Consider the following 14,303-nt stretch of genomic DNA (forward strand, 5'->3'; position numbering starts at 1 on the left):
TCACATATGAAAGAAAACAGGGAGCAAATGGAGGAAGGACTCACCTTAAAGAACTCCTTCCCGTGATCAATGAGCAGCCTCTCAGAGCGTGGCTTGTTCTTGCTGTATAATGCGTACAGGCCGAAGTTTTCTTTCTGAATTTGACAGACAAAATGTTAGAATCACTGGTGCACACAGTGGGCTTTTTGTATGTGCTTTCTGATTGTTTGTATGAAGACATTAACGTGTCTCTCTTAATACACTCTAAAAAATGCTGGGTTAAAAATAACCCAAGTTGGGTTGAAAATGGACTAACCCAGCAATTGGGTTGTTTTAAGCAAACATTTAACCCAACCGCTGGGTTAAAACAACCCAATCGCTGGGTTAGTCCATTTTCAACCCAACTTGGGTTATCTTCAACCCAGCATTTTTTAGAGTGTAGGTGATAACCAGCTAACAGGGAACGTTCTTAGAACATTCTGACAAGGTTCTCTTAAAGTAATGAACAAACTTTCTTCCAGTAACATTAATAGAATGTTTGTTCAAAGTTATTAGGGCCCTCATTTATCAACGTGCGTAGAAAAGGTTCTATATTTTGTCCTACGAATGAAATTTAGAATGTGCCTAAGTACAATAAAATCTGTATTTATCAAACGTGCGCATACAGTTCTTACGCACATGAGTAAGCACTCATTGATGATAAATCCCACATGTGCATAAGTGCCACGCTCGTTCAAGTTCACGGTCATTAGCATTCGGAAACGAAATCATTAAGCTTTGAAGCGTTATGAATCAGTGAGTCGAATCATGATTCGGATCGCGTGTCAAACCGCCAAACTGCTGGAATCAAGTGACTTTTGGCAATCGACTCACTGATCAATAACGCTTCGAAGCTTCATGATGCATTGTTTTGAAATCGGTCATCACTATATAAGTCATTATTTACGTTTTTTTTGCGCACAAAAACTATTATCGTCGCTTCATAAAGTTATTGTAGAACCAATGTAGTGAGATGAACTTTGTAACAACGTCATTAGTACCTTTTATGGGTCTTGAGAGTGTAAAGTGCATTGTGCCAATGGAGGCCTTTCAGAGCCATCAGATTTCAACTAAAATATCTTCGTGTTCCAAAGATGAACGGAGGTCTTACGGGTGTCGAACGACGTGAGGGTAAGTCATTAATGACAGAATTTTCATTTTTGGGTGAACTAACCCTTTAAAGACAACTTATATAATGATGTATGAATACCTTGCCATTTAAATAATATATCAGCTTTTTTTTTTTTTTTGCATTATGGTAATGAGAATGTCATGAAAAAATGCAAACAAATATTAATGATCCTAAAATATGATATCCTAAAAAGAACAAATATTTCAGATTAATTCCCTTTATGCAAGATTTTAGAAGAAATATAATAAATCATTTATTTATTTTCTTATATTTTTGGGGTGAAATGTGACCTGGTCATGTTTTTTTTAGTTGTATGGTTGTTTCATTATAGCTGTATTGCTATAGGTTCTTTGAAGCAGCAGTACATAAACAACCTTTAAAGGGAAAACTCTGGTCTCAGGCTGCAGAACTCTTTTCGATGCTCACGTGTTTTAAGAAGCAGCGTCCGACACTGAAGGGTTCCTGCAGACACAGCTCCAGTTCCTGAAGAAAGTGATGCTGGTGGAAGTCTCGCAGCTTCTCCAGGTTTCCAAAGATGCTTCCTCTCTGTCCCCGCAGGTCCTGAGGCACGTCGGGACGCTCCAGCTGCGGGATGTAGTGCTCCACGACGTACCCCAACGCTCGCACGTACTCTCTCTCCGTTTGAAGCAGCTCCTCCATGATGCGCTGGAGTTTACTGTCAGGATACCAACAAACACTGCCGCTGTCTGACATGATCTCTGTTCTCTTCTACAACACTGACATCATTTTCAAAGCAGACAAACAGATCTATGGAAAATATTTCAATGATCTTACAACATTTACTGCCAGGACACATTTTGTATAATTCAATTTAAGAAATGTTTTAGACACTGATGACCTAATATATGAGTTAAAATGAAGAACTCTAGTCAGGAATCATCACATTTGCCCAGATGCATGTTAAATATACTAAAATATGGTTTCCTATAAATATGGTATACATCACATATATCTAGTTATTTTATTGTTAATTTAGTTCATTTGATTAAATATTGTTTATTTATTATATTAAAACTATATTATTTTAATAATATAAAAAATATATTAAACAATTATCTGGACCCGTGTGTCTTTTTTTTTAATAGAAACTATTTTTTTGAATAAAATAATATTAACTATTTGATTAAATATTGTTTTATTATAATATAAAAAAAATTTTTTTAATCATGTTAAAACTATATTAAATAATGTGGTAATGATTCTTTTATTTTTAAATTATAATGGAAACCATATTTGTGGATAACATAATATTACAATTATTTGATTAAATATTATTTTCTTATAATGTTAAAAATATGTTCTAATAATATTTAAACTACAATAAATAATAATGTGGTAATGATTATTTTATTTTTAATTTATTATGAAATCCATATTTTTGGATAATACAATATTAAAACTATTTTATTAAATATTATTTTCTTATAATATTGAATCTATTTTATTTTAATTCAATTTAAACTACATTAAATAATCATGTGGTAAGGATTATCTTATTTTTAATTTATAATGGAATCAATATTTTCAGATAATAATACAACTTTTTTTATTAAATATTTTACTATAATATCAGAACAGTTATATTTTAATATTATTTAAAAAATATAAAATAATCATGTGATAATGATTCTTTTAATTTTAATTTATAATGGGAACTATATGTTTGCATTAAAAAATATAAAAACTTTTTTATTAAATATTATTTTACTATAATATCAGAGCAGTTAATAATATTTAAACTGTGTAAAATAATCATGTGGTACTGATTATTTTATTTTTACTTTATCATGGAATCCATATTTTCAGATAATAATAACAACACTTTTTTATTAAATATTATTTTGCTATAATATCAGAACAATTATATTTGAATAATATTAAAACTATAAAATAAAATGTATAATGGGTACTATGTGTTTGCATAATATAATATTAAAATATTTGATTTGAATAATATTAAAAGTTTATTAATAAACATGTGGTAATGATTATTTTACTTTGAGTTAATAATGGAAACAATATTTTTAGATAATTAGTGAAATAAACACTTTGCAAATTAAAGTGCTTCATCTCATTTGATTATTTTCTCTTTAATTATAGAACTTGATGGATGCAAACCAAAAGACCAGATCATTAACAAATGAATGAAAAGAATGTTGGTATTAATTTCATTGGACTCACAGTACAGTACTGCTGTTATCCAGTATACGGACAGACTCGTCCTGCGTTCGGACTGGATTATCGGAGTATGTTGCTGGTGAAATGTTGTCAGATTTGGTGTCACTGCTGAACTTCTCATTTATGTCGCTTTGGCTCAGTCCAGAAGCGCTCGAACAGAAGCTGTCGTGGTGAGACAGTCTAGAGCTCTGTTCGTCCCATGATGCTCTGTCTGAGTCAACGACCGACAAACTCTCTTGACGGGAAGCTGCAGATGTCTGCTTGTGCACATGGACTTTGTGTTTGATTCCAGCATTGGTTTTGCTCATAGAAACATAACTAGAGGATCGTAAGCAAGAGCCTTCGCTATGTGAGCGAAACAGGGCTTTATAATGTGGCAAGTGGTCATACTTGTTGACCTGGCCTGGCTTTCTGAGATCACTGTCGCTGTGAGAGTATATCCGAGGACACTTCCTTAATACTGTCATCAGGTCATTGTGCAATGTGGAAACTTCGCCCTCACTTTGGTGGAAATTGAGACTTCTTTCTTCCTCTTTGAGCTGACCTTGCAGTTCAATTGGTGCAGATTCTTTGTGCGTGTTTTCAGTCATTATCAGATCACAATTTTGCCCCACCGATGATGTGCCTCTCCTCACAGGCTCGAAATGCGTCACTGTCTCGTTATCATGACTATTTCGGGTCTTCAAATGGCCGCCAACAGGGTTTGTTTGGGGGTCGCCTTCATTTCCTCCAAAGCTAGTGCTAATTATGCTCTGGGTCGGACCTTTCAAGTGGGCCTCATCACTTTCCTTTTGTGGCATTCCCAGAGGCTTTTGATTTCTATAAGAGGCCTGCAGTATCTCCGTAAGCCTCTGTCTGATGTCTCGGCATTGAGCCCAGACCGCATTCCACATCCATATCCCATCCGGGAGCCTCTCCAGCAGCGCGCTACTCTTGTCCTGAAAGTGTTGGGGGGAGAAGTCTTTGAAACGCTCCTCAAAAGCCTTCAATGTACTCAAGCAGGCACATATGGGAGAGTTTGTGTTCTTTATGTGATCTAAATACTCCATACACTCCTTAACAAGAGATGAGGCCTGGAAAACAAAGATAAAAGTCATTTCAAGACTATGAAATAGTTATGCAATAGAAGAGGTGGGCATTATGGAAAGTATTGGCATATATATCACACAATATGGGTACATTATATACATATATTTTGTAATAATTAGGATTTTTTAAAGGGGGGTAAAATGCTATTTCATAGCCTGGATGCCAGCCGAACTTAGCCCCGCCCACATTTTAACTTGGGCAGTTTGGTCTGGACTTGATCCGTAGAGAAGTAATTATGCCCAAACAGGAGCTGTTCGGACCAATGAAATTGTCAGGGCGGGCTTTAGACGATGATGGACAGATGATCAACAGTAACGTAATCCTCCACATCATCAAAGGCGCTTGGGTTGAATTTGTTCTAATCCTAAACGGATTAATCCTAATCCTTGTTCGTATATGCATTCACCTTTACTATTTCTCTCAGAAATGATGATCGTGTTGGTAAGTACTCTGTGTATCCTTAAATTCTTTTTTTACAACACCGGCAAAGATCGTTTACTCTCATCTTTTTCTTCTAACGTTAGGCTACTTACTCCAGCGTGCGTGATAGACAGGGTTTTTTTAGACAGTTTTTACAACATAACCCGGAAAAAAAGGCATTTGGGGGGTAAAATATAGGGCTGCCTGCTAAAATTCGCATTCCTGGGTCTGTATATCACATAATTGAGGTCGCTTCAACCCGCGGACTTGGCAACTAACGTTATGCGTCGCTCCATTGCTCTGATTGGTTGTAGGTCTATCCAATTGAGGTCTTTCCTGGTTCGGTTGAAACACGCCCCATAATCACAGCCCAATGGAGCAGTATCAGACTCATATTCTGACTAGAATTGAGTATGACGACGTCAGGCTAGCTATTTCATGCATTCTGAGTGAAAATTGGATTCCCATGCTAAACATGGCCAAAGTTTCAAAAAATAAGTTGGAATTATTTCTGTGCCAAAAATACTCCTTCCAGTTTCTCATTAGTCTCAGAAAGTTTTTTTTTTTGAATATGGGCCTATGTGACGTCAACAAGGGTGGAATTTCCTTGTATGGGCACTTCTCCCGGAAGGGCGCGCGCGCACACGTCGACCAGAGCGAGAGAGCAAAAACACGCCCATCAACGCGCTTTGCTCAGCTTTAGGGAAGTCATCGGCTGCACTGCACAGGTCACAGGACTTCACGAAACCAAAAATGTCACCAAAGAAGTGTGTTTTTGGTTGTCAGGGCAAGGCAACCCTGTTCAGCTTCCCAAAGAACCCAGCGTCAAGGGGACAGTGGATGGAGTTTGTTTTTACGGGCTAGTGTTTTTGTTTGTTCCCTGCATTTCGGCGATGATCGTTTTATAAACAAGGCCCAGTTCAACTCCGGATTTGCAGATCATCTAATATTGAAAGATGGAGCGGTCCCAACGATAAAGGTTCACGGTCATGTGTTGGAACCGTGGGCGGTGAGTAAAACCGCTTCAAATGTCTGTGGTTGGTTAGCTATCGGCGCGTAAGTGCACCTCAAGTAAACAACATGAATGTGACTCTTTAGCTCCGCCCACACGATACGCCTCCAGCCGCTCGTTTTTATTCGGAAAGACTCGGTTCAGCGTATCTGTCTTTTATAAATATGCAATAATACGGTAACACTTTACAATAAGGTTGTATTAGTTAACATTAGTTAATGCATCATTAATTTTCAGCATCATTACTCCAGTCTTCAGTCTCACATGATCCTTCAGAAATCATTCTATGATGATTTGCTGCTCAGTTATTATTGGTGCTCTCACAATCTTTAACCGATGGAATGCAAAGACATTTCCTGTATATGTCCAGTTGTTTGTGATAATTATTTTTTATTCAGACAGAAGCACTATTAAATAATTTGACCGATTCACTGAAAAGAATTGACTCAAAAGAACGATTCACTCACAAATCAAATATATCTTTGGTTTGCAAGCAAGTTTTATTTTTCCCAAGAGAAATATGCCAATTAAATATTTTACTGCTCTGCAAAATTAGAAATGTCTATTATAGATTTGTTTAGTTTCTGGAGAAGTTCACTGTTTAAAAATACCATTTTCCATGACCCTGGGAACCAAGTGGTCGAATTGCTCATGTTACATTGCAGAAGAAAAATGTCCATGTTAATTATTGCTGATGTATGTTGACCAACCTCTTCACAGAAACGATACAGATCCAAAGACGCCTCCAGCTCAGATTTACGGTCCTCAGCTTTCAAGAGAAACCCAGTCATGTTGGTTTTGAAAGTGGTGGTGTTACAAAAAAATACGTCAGTTTCATTATAATGCATTCCTTTGCTTTTTCTCTCCACTTCCTTTATCGATAACATCCCTTTTTCTTTTTTTTCCTAGAAAAACACACACAAAAAAACATGTTCTTTCCCCGTACACATAATGCAGAATCTCAAAGATGTCTGAAATCTCATAAACCTTTAGCTCTTATCATTATTTAAGGCCGCACATTCCTGAACCATTTTCATTATCAGAAAAAGTCTGGTATTTTTTTATTACTTTTGATTAATTTTAACTCAACAGTCCACATAAATCACACAAACCAAATCTGATAACATTCAGGCATTTTAAGATTTATATTCTGGACCGCCCATCTACTTTTGTAGTCTGTACAGTGAATTTAAGTGAATGTCTTCAGATTTCGTTACCTTTGCTTGTATAAGAACAGATTGAATGTCTTGGAGTCTCTGCTCTATTTTCAGCAGGCTTTTCTCTGTGTCGTCTTTGTCCTTCTGCCATGACTGTTTCTCTGCATCACACCATGTTTGAATCTGTGAACAACATATACAAGATTCAAGAGTTGAATTTATGGTATTTATGCGCAGAAGACACTTCAACTATACCAGATCTCTGCTTTAGCTCAGCATCTTTGCTACAATAAGCAGGTTTACATGTTGTGCAAAATCAGGGTAAGAAACAAGAAACTATAAATGTGTCGACCGGTTTATTCTTAAGTTGTTTACTGACAACTAAAGAAAATGGGTTACCGCATTTACATAACTACATGTGTTGTCGGCTTATTAAGCTTAACCGTTTTTAGGATGTGCATATAAACGCACTATTTGAGGAAAATAGAAAACTATTTACACTCATCCCTTAGTTTACATAAAACAGTAAGACTTTTCAAAAAGGTTTCACTTGTTAACATTAGTTAACCACATTAGTTAAAATGAAATATACAATACTGCTACAGCATTTACTCAGCTAACAGTGAATGTTCTCAGAACGTTCTTGCAAGGTTCTCTTAAAGGATTAGTTCACTTTTAAATAAACTTTTGCTGATAATTTACTCACCCCCATGTCATCCAAGATGTCCATGTCTTTCTTTCTGCAGAAAAGAAATTAAGATTTTTGATGAAAACATTCCAGGATTTTTCTCCATATAATGGACTTCAATGGGCTCCAAACGGTTCAAGGTCCAAAGAGTTTCAGTGCAGCTTCAAAGGGCTTTAAACGATACCAGACGATGAATAAGGGTCTTATCTAGCGAAACGATCAGTTTCTGCGAGAAACCGAGCAGTATTTATGCTATTATTTTACCTCTTATCAGACGAACGTGATCATCTATGAGCTCAGCCATAACTTCCGCTAAGTGAGGTCAAAATACGAGCGTGGTCATAGATATATTGATCGTAGATTCCTCATTCTACTAATCCGTGCAGGTGCTAATGAGGCATCTACGTATACACCTATGACCATGCTGGTATTTTGACCTCACTTAGCAGAAGTTATGGCGGAGCTCAGAGATGATCACGTTCGTCTGATAAGAGGTAAAATAATAGCATAAATACTGCTCGGTTTCTCGCAGAAACTGATCGTTTTGCTAGATAAGACCCTTATTCATCGTCTGGTATCATTTAAAGCCCTTTGAAGCAGTACTGAAACTGTCATTTGGACCTTGAACCGTTTGAAGCCCATTAAAGTCCATTATATGGAGAACAACCCTGGACTGTTTTCATCCAAAACCTTAATTTCTTTTTGCAGAAAGAAAGACATTGACATCTTGGATGACATGGGGGTGAGTAAATTATCAGCAAAAGTTTATTTAAAAGTGAACTAATCCTTTAAAGTTGTGATGAACAACATTCGTCCAGTAACTTAAATTGTAAACGCATGTTCACAATTATCTGGTCTTTAAAGGGGTCCTTGATTATGATTTCACTTTTTCAACTTTAACTAAGCAAAGTTCAACACTAAAAGTTCATTGCAAAGGGAGATACTTTCTTTTACAGAAATCACTTTTTAAGGACTACAACAAACAGCTGGTAGGGACTACAGTGAGCTCAAGCTGTTGCACCCGTCTTTTCACATTTATTGAAATACAGTACTAACACAAGTTCAATAGCATGTGATAAAAGCAAGATGACAACATAAGTTATAACCGTAATTAAACTAAACTATACCTGTTCTATCTTCATGCAGCAGATAATCTCTGGCTCTGAAAGCATCTTACAACAGTATTCTAAATGGCTGAACAGTTTCAGCCATCTGTGGGGTTTTTTAGCTAAAACTTCACATATGCACTCTGGGGACATCAGCGACTTATTTTACATCTTGTAAAAATGGCCATAATAGGACCCTTTTGATCATGTTCTCTAAACATTAGTAAAATAAAAGGAGTGAAAAAAGTATGAACATTTTTAGTTAAAAAAAACATTCAGAGAACATTCATAAATAATGTTTTAATAACTTAATGGTTATATTTTTGTTAGCTGGGTATTAATCTTAGTTAACGTTAATCTCAGTATATTTTTTAAATCAAAAGTTGTATCTGTTAACATTAGTTAATGCACTGCATGTGAACTAACATAAAAATTTGTATTAGCTAACATTAGGTTAATAAATGTTGTAAAAATATATTGCTTATTACTAGTTCATGTTGCATATTGAATAGCTCAAAAGGTTTTCTGTAGCAAAACAACCAACTTTTAACCAAGTTTTATTGGATTATACTGTATAAGCAAATGTATTGAAAATTAAATTTCAAGTGCATTAATGCACACATTAGCCTATTTAATAATATACACAGTGTATATATACACTATTACCAAATGTAATTTTTGACAACAGACTTCAGTTGAAAATTTGAAAAAGTTAAAACTTTATACATGTACTTCTTGAAATCACTACAACATAATTTAAAATGTATGTTTAAGTAAAACTTAATTAGACATTATTACAAAGTGCATTTTTAAAAAGTGCACTTAAGTGTGTTAAGAAACCTATGTAAGTGTACTCTCTTTAAGTACACTTAAGTGGCCTTTTAGTAATATTATTTAGTAATATTATATTATATGCAAGTACATTTTTCTACAATAAGTACAAAATGTTAACTAAGAAAGTTACTTTGAAAAGTAATGCATTACAATATTGCGTTAATCCCTTAAAAAGTTACTAATTGAGTTACTTAGTTACTTTTTAAGAAAAGTAATGTGTTACATTACTTTTGCGTTACTTTTTTCACCTGGGCTGGGCTTGTTTTTTTAGTGTTTAGGGTTTTTTTAAACAAAAAAGTTTGCATTTTTGTGCAAATGTGAAGACCTCTTCATACCTAAATTTAAATAATAAGCCTCAGGCTGAGGTAAAAATGCTAATTCATACATGAACAGTAGAGGGCGCAGCTCTGCTGTGCTGACATTCTGGATAATGGAAGAATAGGACGCAGGAGAAAAAAGTTTTACCAATAAAAACATTTAGTAAGTTTTGCTCATGGTTTAACCGAATCATATAAGGTCAGCAGCAAGACATTGGTCAATAAAGGTATATTAAATGCATAAAAATATTAGTTTTATTTAACATTTAATTACTTTGCATATACTCAGATTTTTTATTTGACTGATTTTATTCATTTTGAGGTGTACCGAATCTTTATTGTGCAAATGAGATGAATAAATGCTCACATTTAGTCTAGAACTAAACCATCATGTTTACACACAAAGCCTGTGCACTTACTCTCGATTTTTCTCAATATGGGGACAGGAGAGCTGTCAGTCAAATAAATGTGAAAAAGTAACTTGAAAAGTAATGCGTTACATTACTAGTTACTTGAAAAAGTAATCTGATTACGCAACTCAAGTTACTTGTAATGCGTTACCCCCAACACTGTTAACTGATGTTTACTCATTGTAAAGTGTTATCAATAAAACACAAAATCATGGTTACTTAAAATGGAAGTGAATGGCACTTTGAGAGTTTAAGCATAAATGTGAAGCTTGCATTTTTCTTTTTTTTTTTTTCTTTTTTTTTACTTCGCTGACAGGTTTCTAGATAAGCTTCTATTTAAGTGTAACAGACATAATTCCTATGGGTAGAGTTTACGACAGGTAAACAATAATTAATGGATACTACTTAATACTTAATTAACTGAATCGCATCCCTTTCTGCTATCCTTATATATTATGCCACAATTGCCATCTTTCCCAGATTTACATGGTTGAATATAATATCATTTAATTGAACTGTGCATTTGAACATTTATTGCCTTGCCCTGTTTCCTTTATATATGCCTTACTGTAACCATGACAGTTGCACCAAAATTCGCTGGTCTTTTCAGCCTTTTCTCAAAGCGCTCTCTTCTAACAGCGGAGGAATTACGATCACTTTATTTAGCCCAGTGATGTTATGTTTCACTATGAAGGTTGAGACTGTCTGCCCATCTGCTGTAACACTGGCTGATTTATTCTCTGCAGCAGACACGTTTCACTTCACAATGTTTGTCTTGTGTTATTTTCAGAGCTGAAGTGCTTTCTGTGGGCTGTGCTCATTATATGTAATAAACACTCATTCAGTGATGGGTTGTTATGCATACTGTTCTGAGTGAGTCTTCTGTTTCTCTCAACAGGAGAACATGTTCGAGATGTCTCAGCGACTGGTTGGATTTCATCACTAGCGTGTGGACGGCCTCTTCCACCTGGTTATACAGACACGTCACAGACTCCAGGGAGTCCCTGCAGGAGAGAAAGGACACATATAAGTGTTGTGTGTTCTCAGCGCCTGCAAAAAACACCCAGATACTGTAAATATAACACGTTTTATGGTTTTTAATTAATTTATGGTAAATATTGAGTACTACAGGGTGGTGAAAACCTACACACTCCACACTTTCTTCTGCTGAACACAAAAGAAGATATTTTGAAGAATATGAATGACCAAACTGTTGATGAACCCTATTGACTTACATAGTATGGAAAAAATACAATGGGGTTCATCAACTCTTTGGTTACAGGCATTTTTCAAAATATCTTCTTTTGCGTTCAGAAATTCATTCAGGTTTGGAACAACTTGAAGGTGAGTAAATAATGACAGTTTTTGGGTGAACTATCCCTTTAAGTTCATGTTTCACATCATATAGTGTTTCTCCAATGGAGTCCACTGTGTCTATAAAGGCTCTTGCTGTTGGAAATTGGATTGACTTGGACCGAACAGCTGTCTAAATATTATAGGCACAGCTGAGCTCAAATCATGATCAAGACGACTAACTTGGTCCAACTTCCTGCTGAGACTTAAGCATATGAGGGAAATACCTGAAGTCTTCAGACTGAGCAAATCGAGACTCCTCCTTCCTCATCCTGGCGAGAATAGACCCGCCCTCTCTTTGGAGGGCGACCAATCGTGTGTCCTCAAGCACCATCTTCATGGAACTCTTTTGCTCCTGAATGCAGGACTGTACATCCTGAACAATTGATTTGGTTATTCAAGGAGCAGCATTCCAATGGAGGTCAAATTAAATAAATCAGATGTTGTTTTTTGCATTTTTTATGAATAAGGTTTTTGCAAATAAACACACACACACACGCATATATAAAAGTTTATTATAATGGGGGAAATCATGCAGGATCTGTATTGAGAGCAAATTTTAAGTATACAGCCTACATTCATGTTACATAACGCTTTTTATTTTGCATTCATCTTAAATGAGGGTTTGCGATTAAAATTTTAATAAACATTAAATAAACATCAACATTTAATGTGTATATATATATATATATATATATATATATATATATATATATATATATATATATATATATATATATATATATATATATACCAATTAATTTAAAAAAGTACAAAATAATTAAAAACAATATTTTTTATTACTATTTTTTATTATAATGGGGGAAATTATTCGGTATCTGAATTGAGAGCAAATTTAAATGCACATTTATGTTCATGTTTATTTTCTGTTACATAATAAACATGTTATTGTACCTTTAATCAGGGATGTACAATATAACTTTGTACAATATAATATAATATAATTGGTTGATTTCATATATTTTTTTGTTTAATTTATTGGTGTGGGTCATTTTAGATATTTAATTTTGCATGCTTATTTCTCCTTTTAGATTTAGATCACCTTTTCCGTCACCTAACGTTCACTTAAAAGTTATTTTGTACACTAATAATGTTAAATGTAATCTTTATCAAATTTCAGAACGTATTTTCATATTTTATACTGTACATTATTAAGTTTTGATTCTTACATTCATTTGTAGCAACTACAATGTTTGTGTGTAGTGTTTTATTTTTATTTTATTTATACAAAATTGTGTAGAATTTTAATATCAGCCATTTATCAGTTGCCTGCCATAACATGAAAATAATTCCTGCCTTGTCATATCGGTCAAAATGGAAATATTGGTACCTTTAATATAATGGGAAACAAAAGTGTACTGTATTCATGGAAAGTTTTCCGAAATTAACATGAAGAATCCAGTTTACCTTTGCAGTGTCTGTTTTTTTAACATCAAGTCTCCTGATTGCAGTTTGTAGTAATGAAGACGCTGCTTGAAGGTCGAGTTGAAACAGGGAAAGCTTCTGAAAGACACATATGCAAAACACGCATGTTAGATAATCGTCATACTGTGTCTGCTGATTATTCAGATATTCAAACAACAGAACGAATCTATAGCATGTGGCCAGCAGACAGACTCCACTGCAAGTCATCAAGCTGAAATTTAGTTTATAATCAATTCTCATAAGATCAGGAAAAGTTACATATGTAAGTTAAAGTGCCTTCGGGGTCTCTCTGTTTTTGTCAGAAATGTGTGGTTTAGAACTGATTGTGCAAGTTGACTTGCATCTGTTTAAAAGTGTTTTAACAGCGGTGCACTGATGGTTTGAGAGGTTGATTACAGCAATAGCACTACAGAAACCAAACAAAAATGTGTGGACAGTGAGTGAGTAAGTGGTATGACAACACCATTAACTGTAAACAGGCTGTTATTATTTATTTCTAATGATAGTAGGAAGAGAGAGGACAGGGAACTATGGGTCAGGAAATTCGCCTGTGCATCAACATTTAGATAGAAGAGCAGATAGACCAGAAATATCATCCCTGCTTGGACCTACATTCATTGAAATCCATCAGACGGGTGTTTTTGTGACCGCTCTTCTCTTACCTGGTGAAACTGCAGCCAGTCTTCATGACTGTAAGGGAAGGTTCCCCCAAGGTCAGAGGTCAACTGCTGTCCATCAACTGTCTTATGAAGAGCTTTTAGTGTTGTCACAACATCTATCTAAAAGAAAGGATCATGCATTTTAACATACCGTACTGTAGAAGTGTGTGTGAGACAAGCACTGATATTACACAATACTGTTCAAAAGTTTGGGGTCGGTACAATTTTGTTCATGTTTTGAAAAGTCTTCTGCTCACAGAGGCTGCATTTATCTAATCAAAAATACAGTACAAAATGTGAAATATTATTGCAATTTTAAATAGCTGATTTCTATGTGAATGTAAAGTAAAATGTAATTTATTCCTGTGATCAAAGCTGAATTTTCAGCATCATTACTCCAGTCTTCAGTGTCACATGATCCTTCAGAAATCATTCTAATATGCTGATTTGCTGCTCAGATAAT

The 14,303-nt window shown here is 34.9% G+C and overlaps 1 protein-coding gene across 2 annotated transcripts in view; it reads right to left on the bottom strand.

Moving 5' to 3' along the window:
- quob (quattro b) overlaps positions 1-14,303 on the bottom strand; it is a 70,411-nt gene that overhangs the window by 15,886 nt on the left and 40,222 nt on the right. For both annotated transcript variants that reach the window (XM_079841139.1, XM_079841138.1), the window contains exons 8-16: positions 13,844-13,960; positions 13,164-13,259; positions 11,963-12,111; positions 11,248-11,386; positions 7,088-7,210; positions 6,581-6,775; positions 3,353-4,422; positions 1,577-1,826; positions 45-134 (exon numbers count right to left, since the gene is read on the bottom strand). In XM_079841139.1, the coding sequence (XP_079697265.1) occupies positions 45-134; positions 1,577-1,826; positions 3,353-4,422; positions 6,581-6,775; positions 7,088-7,210; positions 11,248-11,386; positions 11,963-12,111; positions 13,164-13,259; positions 13,844-13,960 (2,229 nt within the window). The remainder of the gene's footprint in view (positions 1-44; positions 135-1,576; positions 1,827-3,352; positions 4,423-6,580; positions 6,776-7,087; positions 7,211-11,247; positions 11,387-11,962; positions 12,112-13,163; positions 13,260-13,843; positions 13,961-14,303) is intronic.

The sequence above is a fragment of the Gobio gobio genome (genome assembly GCF_949357685.1).
Source record: "Gobio gobio genome assembly, chromosome: 17".
NCBI classification, from domain to species: Eukaryota; Metazoa; Chordata; class Actinopteri; order Cypriniformes; family Gobionidae; genus Gobio; species Gobio gobio.